At 34.3% G+C, this 14439-nt stretch overlaps 1 protein-coding gene across 6 annotated transcripts in view; it reads left to right on the top strand.

Annotated features, from left to right (window-relative positions):
* LOC133201515 (KH domain-containing RNA-binding protein qki.L-like) overlaps positions 1 to 14439 on the top strand; it is a 30243-nt gene that overhangs the window by 7046 nt on the left and 8758 nt on the right. For 3 of the 6 annotated variants that reach the window (XM_061337314.1, XM_061337318.1, XM_061337315.1), the window contains exons 2-5: positions 2394 to 2527; positions 5193 to 5309; positions 8838 to 8981; positions 13329 to 13455. In XM_061337314.1, coding sequence (XP_061193298.1) covers positions 2394 to 2527; positions 5193 to 5309; positions 8838 to 8981; positions 13329 to 13455 — 522 coding nt within the window. Of the gene's footprint in view, positions 1 to 2393; positions 2528 to 5192; positions 5310 to 8837; positions 8982 to 13142; positions 13269 to 13328; positions 13456 to 14439 lie in introns of all 6 variants that reach the window. The other 3 variants (XM_061337316.1, XM_061337317.1, XM_061337319.1) reach the window with 2 other exon arrangements.

The raw sequence follows: 14439 nt of genomic DNA, 5'->3' as shown, positions 1-14439 counted from the left end.
CCTGGTGAAGATTGTCATATTTTTGCCCAGGGGGCTCCCGAAATGACAAGTCGTGGCTGTGTCATGTTTTATCACCATTGAGGGGTGAAGGAATTTCAGCTGTTATCTAAGGTACAGTTAGTCAGAGATCAGAATCAGCAAGTACATAGAGGCTTGAAGATAGAGAGATGGTGTAACTGTTGTAATGGTTACATCACGTGGGGGGTTCTTCAAAGACAAGCCGCCAGCGGGAACCGTTAATGTCATTCAGGTAGATGTACCTGGTTATATTTAGGTCGGATGACTTTTGTTTTTGAGGAGTTTGTAGGTCAGCACTTTTTTGCCAAAACCACCATCTTTTTGGTTTCCTGTATTGGTATGGGAAATGATTGCAACTTTTTAGTCTTGGATAGAGTAAAGAAAACAGGAAATTACTGGATATAATAGATTAAACAAACTTGTTTTTCCTCTATATAATGGTGGATATGGTGGAGAACTGCATGAGCATTTCTCCAATTTGAACAAATCAAGTGCTTTTACATTGAAAACACAAAATCTTCCCTCTCTCACTGTCTGAAAAATTAAAAAAAATGGGTATACTACAGCTGTTAATTGATGTTCTGTTTATTCATTCATTAGCCACATTTGATAATATTTGTACAGGCCTCTGTAGAATTCTGAAGGTTACTGTTTTATTTGTGACAGAACAGGATGTTTCTCGGCCCTGAAGGATCGAAAAACTCAGTCAGGCTTCAATATCTCCCATTTGTTATGTTTTCACCCACTATTGAACCAATGTCACCAATTAATTGTGCTAATAATGATAAGACTAGGGACCATGAATATTCATTAAGGATTTTCGGAATAGGAAACATCCTGTGGCTTATTGACTAAGTACAGACGATATGATTTATGTTTGGAGGTCAAGCCTTGGTGATGTGATGGCTGATATTGGTCAGAAGATCTGTAGGTTTACATTTTGTCACTGGTGGTCATGTTTAATCCATATATATCTGTTTTACTTATACAGTAATTGTTGTACAGGAATTCATCCTTAACATTCTCAAAATAAATTTTCGATACATATTATGAATGCCTGTTAAATTCCTGTAAAATTCATTCTTTGTTTTTCAATAATTCAATACAAAAATTAAATACTGTTTTACTTTTTAAACTAAGAATAACCCGGGTCTTGCTGACTTCAATAATATTTTTTCTACACATAATTTCAGGTTTTTATCCATTTTATGAGGGCTCCTTGTAAAATCATGGAGATCAGCTGCTAATTAAAAAGATGAAAAGAAAGATTCAAAGATTTGAGGCCGAGAGCTTTTATCTTGTCTGGGTTGGATGCTTTCTTTTTATCCTAGAGGATTGAGATTTAAAGGGTTTCTAATTGATGGTTTTGGGTGCAGGTGAAGCTACATTGTTGTGGTGGTCCATAAGGTCATGAGGCCAGCTTTCAGTATTTGGTCAAGGTGTTTCCTGAAGTGAACATACTCTCTGATCCAGAATTTTATACTCAGTTGCAAATTCTTAGTTCACCATATCCTTGTAAGGGTTCTGAAGTAGAGCTTTATGGTTTTTCAGCAGGAAATTTATTATTAAAATGAATATGGTTTTGAAACTTGTTTTGATATTTTGAGTTGGTGCATAACCTTTAATTGAAGTTTTGTAAGTTTTCATGTATGGCCACAAAAAGTTAATATATTCTATTTCCTGATCCTTGGTGTAAAGGATCTCTCTTTCAATCCTGAAAAAAAGGTTCCCTTTCGCACAATTGATACTTTTTTTTTTGAATTATTTAATTGAGTATGACAGGAGGATAAGAGAAACAGTACATCATAGTCATTAATTATGGAAAGCCATTCATTTTTTGGATCAACAGAAAGGAAAAAACTGATTAGTAAAATTTCATATTTTTCTCTTGAGAAACCTTTTTTTTTGTATATTTCTGATCTTCTTCATTATGCTCATTGATTGAAGTATTCTGTGTTCTGGTTTGTGGATTAAAAGTAAATATTTTCTTTATTGCAAATAATTAGAAGAAAACTTAAAACATCAAGATCTACTGTTTCTTGTTGGATAAGTGCAGCAAAGTTTCTTTGAGAGAAAAAAACTCCATTAAATGCCAGAAAGGCTTTTAAGAAAGCCAGGTCTGATTGGAACAGAAGGTTATAGTTAGTAGTAGTTAATAATTTCAACCATGCAGAGAATAAATTGGAAGTAATTTGCTGTACAGAAATTTTTTTGTTGTTTTTCGGCAAAGACAAACGTCAGTTACATCTGTCTTTCTGGTTCGAGCATGAGCTGACTTGGCAAAGAAAGTAAATGCCGGTTCAAAGGAGGGAACCAAAGTTACAAAAATATAAGATCCTCATTAATTTTTTTTCCGTATTTTTTGTTTCTTTCAGAAATCAACAGAGTCAGACTTCAGTTGTTTCATCACAAAGGCAATGGCCGCATCCCTCTTGAACTTCCAGAACCTATTGGTCCTGTCCAAACAGTGTCGGAAAAGCTGTACGTCCCAGTCAAAGAACACCCAGAGGTAGGGGCCTCAAAGAAATTCATACAAAATACGCACAGAAGACAAAAATTAAGAAATGATAAACAGCATGTTTAGTCAACACAACACACGCTCAATTCTTAAAATTCCACCAAAGAAATCTAAGAACTTTGGATCAGCATTATACTGTTTATTTGCACAGAAACATGCAAACCCAAAAAAACTACAAAGTTTACAAAATTGATAAACTGTGTATATGTAGAGCAAAAATTCCAGTGCATGGCTGCGACTGTTTTGCAGTATTCTTTTAGCAGAGCAGAAGTATTATGTGTTAAAGGAATCAGTTTTTAAAAAAAAAAACTGGAGTATGGATATAACTTAAGGGCCATTAACAGGGTTACTGCAAATATGCTTATTATATAATGAATTCATTTGGTTTTCATTCCCCATACATTTAATATACATACATGTGTGCCATCATAAACTTATTAGATGTGCTTTGCTATAAGCTGTATATATGCATTCTTTGAATTGAAAGCTCATCAGTGTATACAGAGATAGTCTTTTTGAGAGTAGCGTACTTGTATATAAGTACAGGTTAATTCCTTAGCAAACATTACTCCTCAGCATATCATGTAATGAGAAGAATTTCTGTGTAATATTTAGTATTCCTGGTTTCTAGTTGATGTCATCGCCCTTCGTTAGGGGAACTTGATGTTTATGTGGTGTAGATATCCCCCCTCCTAGTTGCGAGTCTGCCAGGTCACATGTTATGTCATTGCGTGACAACTTCTTTATTGAGCTTTTATTGCACGAGTGGGTGTGCATAGAAAGGAGAGACAGTTTGATTTTTGTGTGTAGCTGAGTGTGCATTTTTAGCTTTCATGGTGTCTCAATTTGCAAATATCGCTTCTTTTTCTCTTGAACCAGGAATATTATGATTCATCGGGACATTTTTTTTTTTTTATTTTTTTTTTCATTTCTATGCAATTGTCATTAGTAGATTGGTGTAGAAAAAGGAATGCTTTTTCTGGAGCTTGGAATTTAGTTTAAATTTCAATTTGATGCAAATTATTTTTTAAAAGACTGGAGGGCAAAGTGGTTTATATCTTTAGTGTACTTTTTCCTTTGAAAACATCCATCTTTGAATTCTCTTTTTGCAAAGTCAGGTTTTGAGTGAATCTGTACACATTCTGTTTAAAAGACTCTGCAGACTTAATGTCTTGTCCAACCTATTAAAGAAAATTTTGGAATAAGGGGTTGATAAAGTAATTAATGGAATGCTTTCCAGGAGATCTTTAAACCAAGATTAAGAAAGTAGTAACATTTACAGAAAGAAGTTTCTTAGCATTGTAATAATTTCTAAAAATGTTGATCTTTAATCAGCATCTTCACATGGATCCAGGGGAGAGAGAGGGTGGTAAATGGAATAAACTTGTACTTTGAATTTGTAGCAGCAGTGTACTTACAAGTAAGAGAAATGACAGGGATGTTTAGAGAGATGTACACTGTTCCTTTATCTGTAGGGGGCGCTGCTAGTTATCTGTCTGTTGGGAGTCAGAAGCAGCTAATTGTCTTAGAAGTGCAGACTCTATGTAAACAGAGATTTATCTGAGAACTGATAAAGAGAGGTGATGAAATTTCACCCACTGGTCAGGCCAGCCGAGATAAACAGTGAGCACACAGATGTCTTTGTACTAGACAGGGGGAAGGGAGTCATTCTGGTGGGCTGTAGATTGTTAAAATGTTTTATCATGTTCTTTGGCATTTGAAATTTACAAATATGCATGGTAGGGGGTACAAGGAAAGCTATTTTGCTTTACTGTTGTACATAGGCAACTACTTTATGGCCTATCTGTTGAAATATTAATGACATCTGTATACATTAGAATTAAAAGTGAATTTCTTTATTGAAATAAAACACTTTCCCAGGAAATTTGGTTGGTTACTCTTCCAGTTTTAACAGACTGAAATGGAAAAAAAAATACCCTGAAAGCCGAAAAAAGTTCAAATCTAGTGTATACAGCTCAGGAGATAAGAAGGGTTTTCCACACTTATCAGTGAATAACCTCCTAATTGGCTAATGATACAAGCAAGGGGAAATCACCACCTGGGGACTAGCTAATTAAATTCAGGGAACTAATGTTAAAGGCCACCAGAGAGACTCAGATGAAATACATGTGGGCATGCAGCTTTAGCTACATTATCTATAGAGTGTAATGGAGCAGAAAATCTGGTCAGACTCAGGCTTAATTAATTACTCTTGGAAAAAAGGGATGAAAAAACACACTTATTGGTGACAGTACACTTAATTTTTTGCATCATTTGGCAGGTATGGGCTGTTAGATGCCTTGTCCGTACTGACCTCTTGAATTTGTGTGAAAACCCAGGGGATCAATTAATGGATGCCATATTATGTTTATTGGTGCTTAAGAACTTCATAATTGATCTATGAATTGCTGTTAGGCACTCACACAAGAAGAAAAAAAATACTCTTTGATGCAAACACATTTCAGGGCTGCATATTCTATATTTTGACATACCACATACATATACCCACTATGTCAGACTGATAGAAAATATGAACTGTATGAGAAAAAAAATACATTACTATTGTTGACTTTAGCATGAAGCAAAAATGGTATCAGAAATGCATATTTTGATGTTTTTATTATCAAACATTATATTTGTTTATATATGTTTTCAGTTTAACTTTGTGGGGAGGATATTGGGACCTCGAGGAATGACAGCAAAAGAACTAGAACAGTACACAGGTTGTAAAATAATGGTTCGAGGAAAAGGCTCAATGCGAGACAAAAAGAAGGTAAGAAAGTCCCATCAGTATGTCAGGGGCTGTAACTCTGTATGTATAAGAACTCGTAATTCTTCATCTCAGTGAGTGTAACTATGTCGATCATGTCAATCATTGCTTAAGGATCTAGCATCTTTATAACATGGACTGTAGCTCAATTGATGTAAAGGGCTGTAATTCTTTTGTAAGGATTGTAAGGGGCATAACTCATATCAGACACAATACCTCTTTCTTAGGAACAGTAACTCTACGTTGCAGACTATGTTTAAAAAAAAAAAAGAAACTATTTCTTGGTCACAGACTGACACTCTTTTTCAATGACTGTAGTTGTGCCCCCCCCCCCCCCCCCAACAACAACAACAACAACAACAAAAAATACACAAGGACAGTAGATGAAAATTCAAATGCTTATATATTTCTTTTTTTAAAAGAGCTCCTGTATTTAATGTCATGGAAAACTGATTGGCACTCTCACTTTTTTTTTGTTTTTTTGTTTTGTTTTTTTTGTTTTTTTTATGTTGAGGAACATTTAAGCTAAAAAGAATGTCACAGTTAGATGATGAAAGGAGTTGTTTCAATCTTGCATGGTTAATTTCTCAAAGTGTCTGATGGACAGAATTATGTAAATATAGTATTTTTAGAGCTTAGTAACAGCTGTTGCGTTTTCTTTTCTTTTCACTTGTTTTAGAGAATGATACTGCAGAAAAATGAGTCATGATTTGATATGAAATTCCAGCATGACTCGAATATTTGATTACAAAATTCTTTAAGAAAATTTTTATCAAATGCAGATGCACATGATACCTTTATAACTCCCTTAAGAGCGATTATTTACACATTTCGACATGTCTCTCCTAAATCCTGCAGATGTTCTGTCTTCCTTCAATTCATGCATATCACAAAAAGAAGATTCTGTCACTCATTTTCAGAAATATTAATTTTTTGGACATCACTTCTTATGTAGGGGTATTTTTATAAAGCATTTTAAGTTTAAAGGTGTTTATGTGTATGAAGTTCTTCAGTATGCGTAAAAAATGAAATGCAAGTCCGTTCCCTGAAACATGGTCCCACAACGTAAAGGTATTTCAATGATTACTGGAATCGGCTATTCTTTAAAAACACCATATCTGAAATGGTTATTCAGGTATTTCTTCTTTACACCAAGTACACACTGACCAGTTGAGGGGGTTAGGTTGGATATTATAAATATAGAGTTTGATTTTGTAGCCTGATTTAGCTGCTGATGGTTGTCAGATCTAGTTGGCTGTTGAGGAGTTATGGTAGAATTTATAGATTGAATTGACAGATCCTACCCAGACACAGCAATGATCAGTTTTTATATCTATTTGATAACCACAGAGGGAAGAAGATAAAAACTTAGTTCATGAAAGAATTTCTCTCGTGCTGCTCTGTTTACTGGCAGTTTTGCCTTTGATGCACTTTTAAAGAGAGTTTTATTCCTTATTATCTAGTTGCTTATGATTAAACACTCTGATATGATATCCCCATTGAACCAATATTTTAGGGTGAACTTTATATTTTCTAAGCAGACCAAATATATAGGTCATGAAATATATCCTATCTGTAGACTACACTATATACATTGAATGTTTCGTTATATGTGTATCTAGATCCATTGAATTGAAATACATGTATTGTTGATGGATATTACTCAGCTATAAGTTGATTGTGTTTTTTCAAAGAAAAATTTGGTGGATTTTGCCCTTGACCTGATTATCACTTTTTATGATATTGTGGAGAGTAGAACAATTTTTCCCATCTGAAAATTTGATGATAAAATTTTGCTTGTAAGATTTTTTGACAGTGGTAAATATGTTCTTACATATTTTGATTTCATATATATTTAACTAGTATGCTGTTCTTGAAACTATACATACTCTCAGTGTGGCAATAAATATACTGTTAGCACATTCATTTTCTCATAAAGGTACCTGTCCAGTGATTTCTAAATTGTGTGAATTGCAAGCCCTACATAATACATGTAATATGAAAACTTATCAGTTGCAATCTGGTCTTGCACTTCTGTGAAACAGAAAATCTATCAGAAATCAAACAAGAGTAAATACTTTGAATATTTTTTGGATTCCCAAAAATCTGACATGTCTAATTATATACAGTAGTTTATTTTTAGGCTTTAACCAAATATATTAGGGAGAAAAGTTTGTCAGATTTTTTGAGAAAGTTTTCTAGGATAACAGATGCAGACAATTGATTAATGAGAGAAATTGTATGAAGGCATGTTCAAAAGTGTGTTTGGAGATCCCTAGCTTCTGTAGCCTGGCACTGAATGTGTCCATCAATATTCACTGATCAAACAGCTCAGTTCATATCTAGGTCCGGAGTGAAAAGATCTGTATTGACAATTATTTATCAAATATTTGTCAGAATTTAAGATTTTGTTCATCCAAGTAAAGGATGATATGAAAGTTCAAGTCCCACCTAAAAAAAAATGCAGCACATATTTTCACCATACATCCTGACTCTCAGCATGTGTGCTTTTGGACCCATATGTTCTGTTCTTTTAGAAATTATCAAAGGCAGTTTCAGAGATATTTCATTAACATGCATAAGTTTGGTTCCAGAAACAGATTTTTCTAATCTTAAAGGTTCTGATCTTTCTGGATCTCTCTGAATCTTTTACAATGTTACATGTACATAAAAAATGTGTTCAACTTGTTGCACAGTGTAAATTTGTAGTTAAGGGGGCCGACTGCATGGGGTTTTCATTGCGCAATACTTCGCGCAGCATAGTAAAATAAAGGGTATTTACTCTTTTAAAGCAACTATTTTTACATAATTTATAAAAAAAAATAACAAATTTAGGAAATATGAGGTTAAAAAATCTAATTACGTTTTTAAATAACTGATTTGTTTAACGATTTTTCAAATGATGGGTAGAAAGATGTCGTAATAGTGTGTTTTTGACGTTATGAATAACCGAAGTTCTTTAAGCGGGGTCATTAATTATGCCATAAAATAAAAAGTATAAAATATATGCTCTTCAAATTTTAAACATAGGAAATTGTGAATATAGCAATCATTGTTGTTATTTTTTATGTGAATCTGTGGTATCTGTCATGTTTTGTTGTACTCCATAAAAACAGGAAAATATCATGAATTTTGACATTTTGAGATGCCCCCTCTGGAAACCAGACAGTAGAATTTTGTGTTTCTTGCACAAAATGTACAATATAGTATTACCCATCAAATAATAAAATTTGAGCAAAAAGTCTATAGTAGTATTTGTATAATTTGCTCCGAAGTGCGAAAAAATGGTATTTTCCTATATAATCCTATAGTAAATGTACCTGTATTTTGAGACGTTCCTTGAAAAATAACCAGATGGTAGATTTTCACTAAACTTGGCATGTATACTGAAGTCAATGTAAGGTATATAGGGTATAAAATTAAAGAGTTTCTCTATTGTAGTTTTCACACAATAAAACCCCAGTCGGCTCCCTTAAATCTTAGCTGTTGGTATTAGGAAACAGAGACTAAATTTCTAATCATGTATTATAGGAAGAACAGAACAGAGGAAAACCTAACTGGGAGCACCTGAATGAAGAGCTCCATGTGTTGATAACTGTAGAGGACACTCTCAACAGGGCAGAGGTCAAAATGGCCAAGGCTATGGAGGAGGTCAAGAAGCTTCTAGTACCCGCTGTAAGTATTCATACGGCACCACTAATGCACTTATTTTTGTGATTAAGCAATCACAGAACAAAGAATCTGAAATGGGTAAAGTTAATTGAAAACAGTTTTAAGTGGCTATAAACATGATCAATACATTTTGTGTAAAAGATTTACAAATGAAATAAATAACCTCAATGTGTTTTGATATGTGGAAAATAATGTTTGTGTATTTATTTATTTAATGCTGATTGGCCAAATTTTTCTTTAGCTAGCTTTTGCTGTTCTTTCATCTTTACTTGGCCATTACTATGGCATAACAAGACGACATATCACTCACATTATAACCACCACTGGGATATATTGTGTAAATAAAAATTGCATTAAATTCATAAAACTGCTACACTATAGCTATTATATAGTAAAAAGAAAGTAGAGGGCTACGTAATCGTGTAATGGTCACCAATATAAGCCCACAGATTACGAGGAATAGTTTTTACACGCATATTTAAAACCAGCATTTGGTGTATATTAGAGAAGCCCTATATACAGCAGAGAGATTTGTCCTATGGCTCTGTCATACAACAGCTAATGGGGTCTTAACATGCAAACCTTGCAGCCAAGTTAGGACTGGGTCTCGGCATTCAATGAGAGATTATTGACAGATAATGAAAAAAAATTGTATGCCTCTGTGAGGGGTTCTGGACCTTGTGCTAGTTTAGGTCGTCCAAATGGATTTAAGAACTTCTTAGCTTGGCCTTGGGCAAGAATTATAAAACTAACCAGTTTGAAAAGTAGAGTAGTCTAATTTTTAAGGAATGTTTTTAGGGAGATTAATGCTTAAAATTCTTTCTAGTGACACATACTGTGTATGGAGTGTAAAAATTTGATTTATAAAATGTTTCTAAAAGATTTTGCCCTTGGGTATTGAAGCAATATTTATTACGAATTTGCAGCAATAATATCAATTCAGTCAAAATATATGCTTAATAAAATGTGTAGAATTCAAAAATGGACCTCATTAGAAGAGCAGGGCGGGAGAGATTAAAATCTAAGTGGTAGAGACAGTCAGTGTATAGGATGATAAGGAAATTCACTGGTTATAATTCCTGCTTTGTAATGAAATATTTCCTCTATCTCTCTAATTGAGGTCGGAAACCCACTAAAGGGAAACTCATGTTTGAGCACCGAGTCTTAGATTCAGGAAGTGAAAAACTGAAACTTTTCCTTATTAATCTGTTATCAGCATTCATTATATTGTTATCATAAATGGACAGAGCCTGCAATTAGAGTTAACATCCAAAAGGAAAACTTCTATAGAAATCTTGTGTAAAATTTCCTTCCTTTTCAAATTTTCATTAAAAAACATTAGGAAGATATATAGATGTTTTCACAAATTTGCCTGATTTTCCTTGTGATTAAGAAACATTTGGAAATTCTAAGCCATTTTTGGTAACTGTATTATTATACGAAAGGAATTAAGTTGTACCGTTGAATGGCATAACCTTGATTCAAGATTTCTGTCATTGTAAAGACTCACAAGGAGAATATAAGCCCTCCAAATTGTCGAGAGTAAAGAGATGAGGTAATCGGTTTAAAGGTCTTTAAACACCTTTCACGAGTTTTAGACTCAAGTTTCCAGTCTGAATGGCAGAACACTAAATAGTGTTGTTATTTCTCAAGAAAAGATAAATTTTCTGTCATGATATACATTTCATAATTATTCAAACCAAAGTTTGCACGGTCTCATTAGAGTGCGTCCCTGAGATGTTGAAACGTTTTAGAGACCATCGTTGGTCTCCATTATTAACACAACTTAGGTGTAGGAAAACATGAACGTAGCAGGAGGTGGCTTGCTAGACTGAACAGTCAGGGTTTCAATTTGTTCTCTGGCCCGTAGAGAAATTGTCCCAACAATGAAGACCAAACATGTCATCCGCAGTAAAAATGTTTTTGTAGGGTTACAGGTTTTTCTTTTTCTGTTCGGAGACAATAGGTTGTCACTGGTGAAGCCCACCAGTACAAATACCAGGGGAAAATGTTTGGTCTAGTGTTTTTGTACTGGACAATGGTGGGAATGGATTTCATTGTGTGGATAGGGTCCCTGCTTCATTGCAGGAGGAAAAACTGCTGCCTTGTTAGACTGTCCGTTGACATAAGAGATTTTTGTAACTATTTCTTTGTTGACATAAGAAATCGATTGCAATTGTTGACTTCAGTGGAAAAATCAGCTTGTTAGGTGAGCCTCAGAGAAAATAAAGCAGGACACTTTATTTGGAAACAATTACCATTCTTTAGTGGAATATCTGTAGTGGTCATCAGAAATGGTACTGCTGTGCATTGGGTATGCATGGTTTGTGATGATGTCAAGATTTCATTTTCTTTTGCCAGACTGTACAAATTAAAATTTTCTGGGCAAATATTAGAAACTCAAATAGAATTATTTGGTTTGTCCAGAAACAAGTAAACACTGCGTGGCTCTCATGAATTGATTTTTCCCAATGACTTTACAAACAACACAAGTCAAATATTGCTCATAAAAATAATTTTTTTTATTTAAATTGAAAAAAGGGGGTTGAATACTGATGGATTCAACAGTAAACATGCATCGACATGCCTGGAATAAAAAAGAAAATGTTGACCATTCTACATTTTCCAGTTTACCGTGCATAACTTTCAGTGAGAGCCCAGCGGCAAAATATGACAACTCTAAAAGAACTAGGTCTCCTTTGAAAGTGTTCTAAGATCTGACATTTGGGTCTTGAGACCTTTTTTTTCTGATGAGTCCTGTCCTTGCACTGCATCTGTCAAGTCTTCACAACAAGGTGACAAATCTTCTCGTAAAAATCAATCAAAGGCCCTCCCGAGGAATTCATGGGAGAAATGACAGAGAGATGACCTATCGTGACAGCCCGAGTGATTGACAGGGCCCAAAAGTATGCACTGTACTCCGTACAGAAAAATAAGTCATCAATTTAACCAAAGATTAAGAAGTTTTTTCTATCAAGTTTTGATCAGCTAAAGGCTTCATATAGATGTTTGATGAATTATTTGCCTTAAGATAAGCAGTGATGATTCCTTCCATATACTTGTCCCTTTGCTCTCTTTATATTGATTATGCAGTTTAGATCAGATACAGGGTGTACCGAGTTCATGCATGATAATTATAAAAAGGAGCAATTAAGTTAGGGTGTGTTAATGACCATTACACATTTATAAATTCCAGCATTTATTTTTGTATTTATTGCATGAAGGCAGCATTTGATTTGCATCGTTTGTCTTCATAGTCTGTCAGGGAACGTGTATGGACAAGGCATCCATTAATAAATATTCAAAAATCAAAACACACGCTTGTTCTGTTTCTTTAAGCCTATAATTATCATAGGAGATTGTCATTCAGTTTGTAGCCCCAAACCATATTTAAGGCTTGTTTGGTACCAAGGCGACACTAGATTTTTATCATTTTCCACCATATTTTTCTTTAGTTTGCGGAGTTAGCCGAAAGGTTTAGTCGAATTAGGGACCTTTTTATGCAGTGTTCATTGTCCTTTTAAAACGCATTACCTGTCACATTAGGACTGTTGATGCATTTATTTAATCTGTAAATACAATGAAGGAAATAAAGGGATTGTTGCCAGCTATATTTTTGATTGTATCATTTTGTTGGTACCAGCTGATCAAAGGACTAGGGAGCATTGTCATAGCTTGGGCTTATATAGATAGGTCAGAATTATAGAGATAAACAGAACTATTCAAAATACAATTAAAATGGGTCATCTGGGTATATGCAAAGATCTTTTTCTATTGCAAAATTGTTGCTTGAAGCTTAATATTTTCAAGGGGGTTATGCAGCAAGTAATAGAATGTGATTTTTATTAAAACATTTTACCATATTTCTTTTTCTTCTTTAACAGCAGTAAGCAAAAGTAACAACATACTAATTGACTTGTATCCCTATGTTTATCCTTTATTTAGCTATAAATAAAATATTGTTGATGTCTGAATTTTTTAAAAAATAAAAACAACAAAAATGAGAATGAATAATAAAGCTTCACTTTTGTCACACTGTCTAATAACCACAAAAAATTTACATTTATTTAACTAATACACAGATCAGGTCTAACAGCCTAACCTTTAAAAAAAAAGATTCCCCAATAAGTGTAAGAGATAGAGAATTTGGTTGCCTTTTTTCAGCCGGAAGGAGAGGATGATTTGAAGAAAATGCAATTGATGGAACTGGCCATCTTGAATGGGACATATCGCGATTCCAAAGCAATCCCTCTAGCTCGTAAGTCTCAGCCCTGTCTCAGACAGGCTAACGTAACAAAAGTGTAACTACTAACGTGTGAATGTTGACGTGTTTGCGACTCTTTTTTACAGCCCGATGGCGAGGATGATCTTAAGAAACGTCAGCTGATGGAACTGGCTATCATCAACGGAACGTATAGGGACACATCTAAACCGGCCACTTCCCAGGCCGGCCCAGGCGGTCAATCTGCCTCTTCTCGTAAGTCCCGCCTCCCGGCGGCGCCCACTCGCAACCCATGCCAGTTCTGTGTGCAGTGTTTATAGCTTTATGTTTTTTACCTTTTTATCCCTTGGCTGTCTGTGTTTATTCTTTATTTTGCATTGGTGTTTTTTTCTTTGGCTTAAGGAGTTTTCCTCAGTCCCTTGGAGAGGGCCACCACACCTGATGGAATGGGTCACACTGTACTTATAGTAGTCAATGCATGATAGATGCTTCTTTATTTTATCACCCTGTAAAATCTTTTTTTCTTTGTATATGATGGTGCTGAGATGAGAATTTGATAAGGTTGCAAATTCATGAAATTAAGAAGGGGATTTTTTTTTAAGCAGAACATTGTATTTAGTAGCCATTTGTCTGAACTATGTGTCAGAAACCGCAGACTTTCTTTGTTTACAGAGAAAAGAAAGCTGCCAAATTTTATCTTCATGCAAGTTAATTGAGAAGTTTTTGTGACATGAAAAATTCTCATCTTAGTATCACCATAAGCTGAAGGCTTCAGAGAGGGGAGATAGTGTAATTATCTGTGCATGTTGGTGTAGGTACTGGTGTATATTTATATATATATGAGTATTTAATGGGAAAACAAGGTACCTGCTACCTAAATTAAACTTGTCAATATTGTGTGATACAAGCAGTGTAAGGGAAATAACTCTTACTACAAAATAGGCATCACATTACTGCATAAAAATTTTTTGGATCCTCATTTTGATTTTATCTTGAAATATTCATAAAAATTTGGGTTAATAAAGCTTTCATACAAGCTAACTCTAGACAAAAGAAAAGTCCCTTCCTTGAAGCCTAAGTTATTTCTTTTTTCAGTGGCTTTTAATTATTCAGATAGTTCCAGTGTTCATTTAAAATATTTCAGACACATGATTTTGCTTGTTGTAACCTGTTTTATGACTTTACTTTTTTTTTTAGCTCTCCAATATTTTTTATATATATAGTCTCCTTCACGATCAC

The sequence above is a fragment of the Saccostrea echinata genome, unplaced genomic scaffold (genome assembly GCF_033153115.1).
Source record: "Saccostrea echinata isolate AGI-Se365-2 ecotype Australia unplaced genomic scaffold, CSIRO_AGI_Sech_v1 ptg000044l, whole genome shotgun sequence".
Classification (NCBI taxonomy): domain Eukaryota; kingdom Metazoa; phylum Mollusca; class Bivalvia; order Ostreida; family Ostreidae; genus Saccostrea; species Saccostrea echinata.
This window is presented reverse-complemented; position numbering and strand designations above follow the sequence as displayed.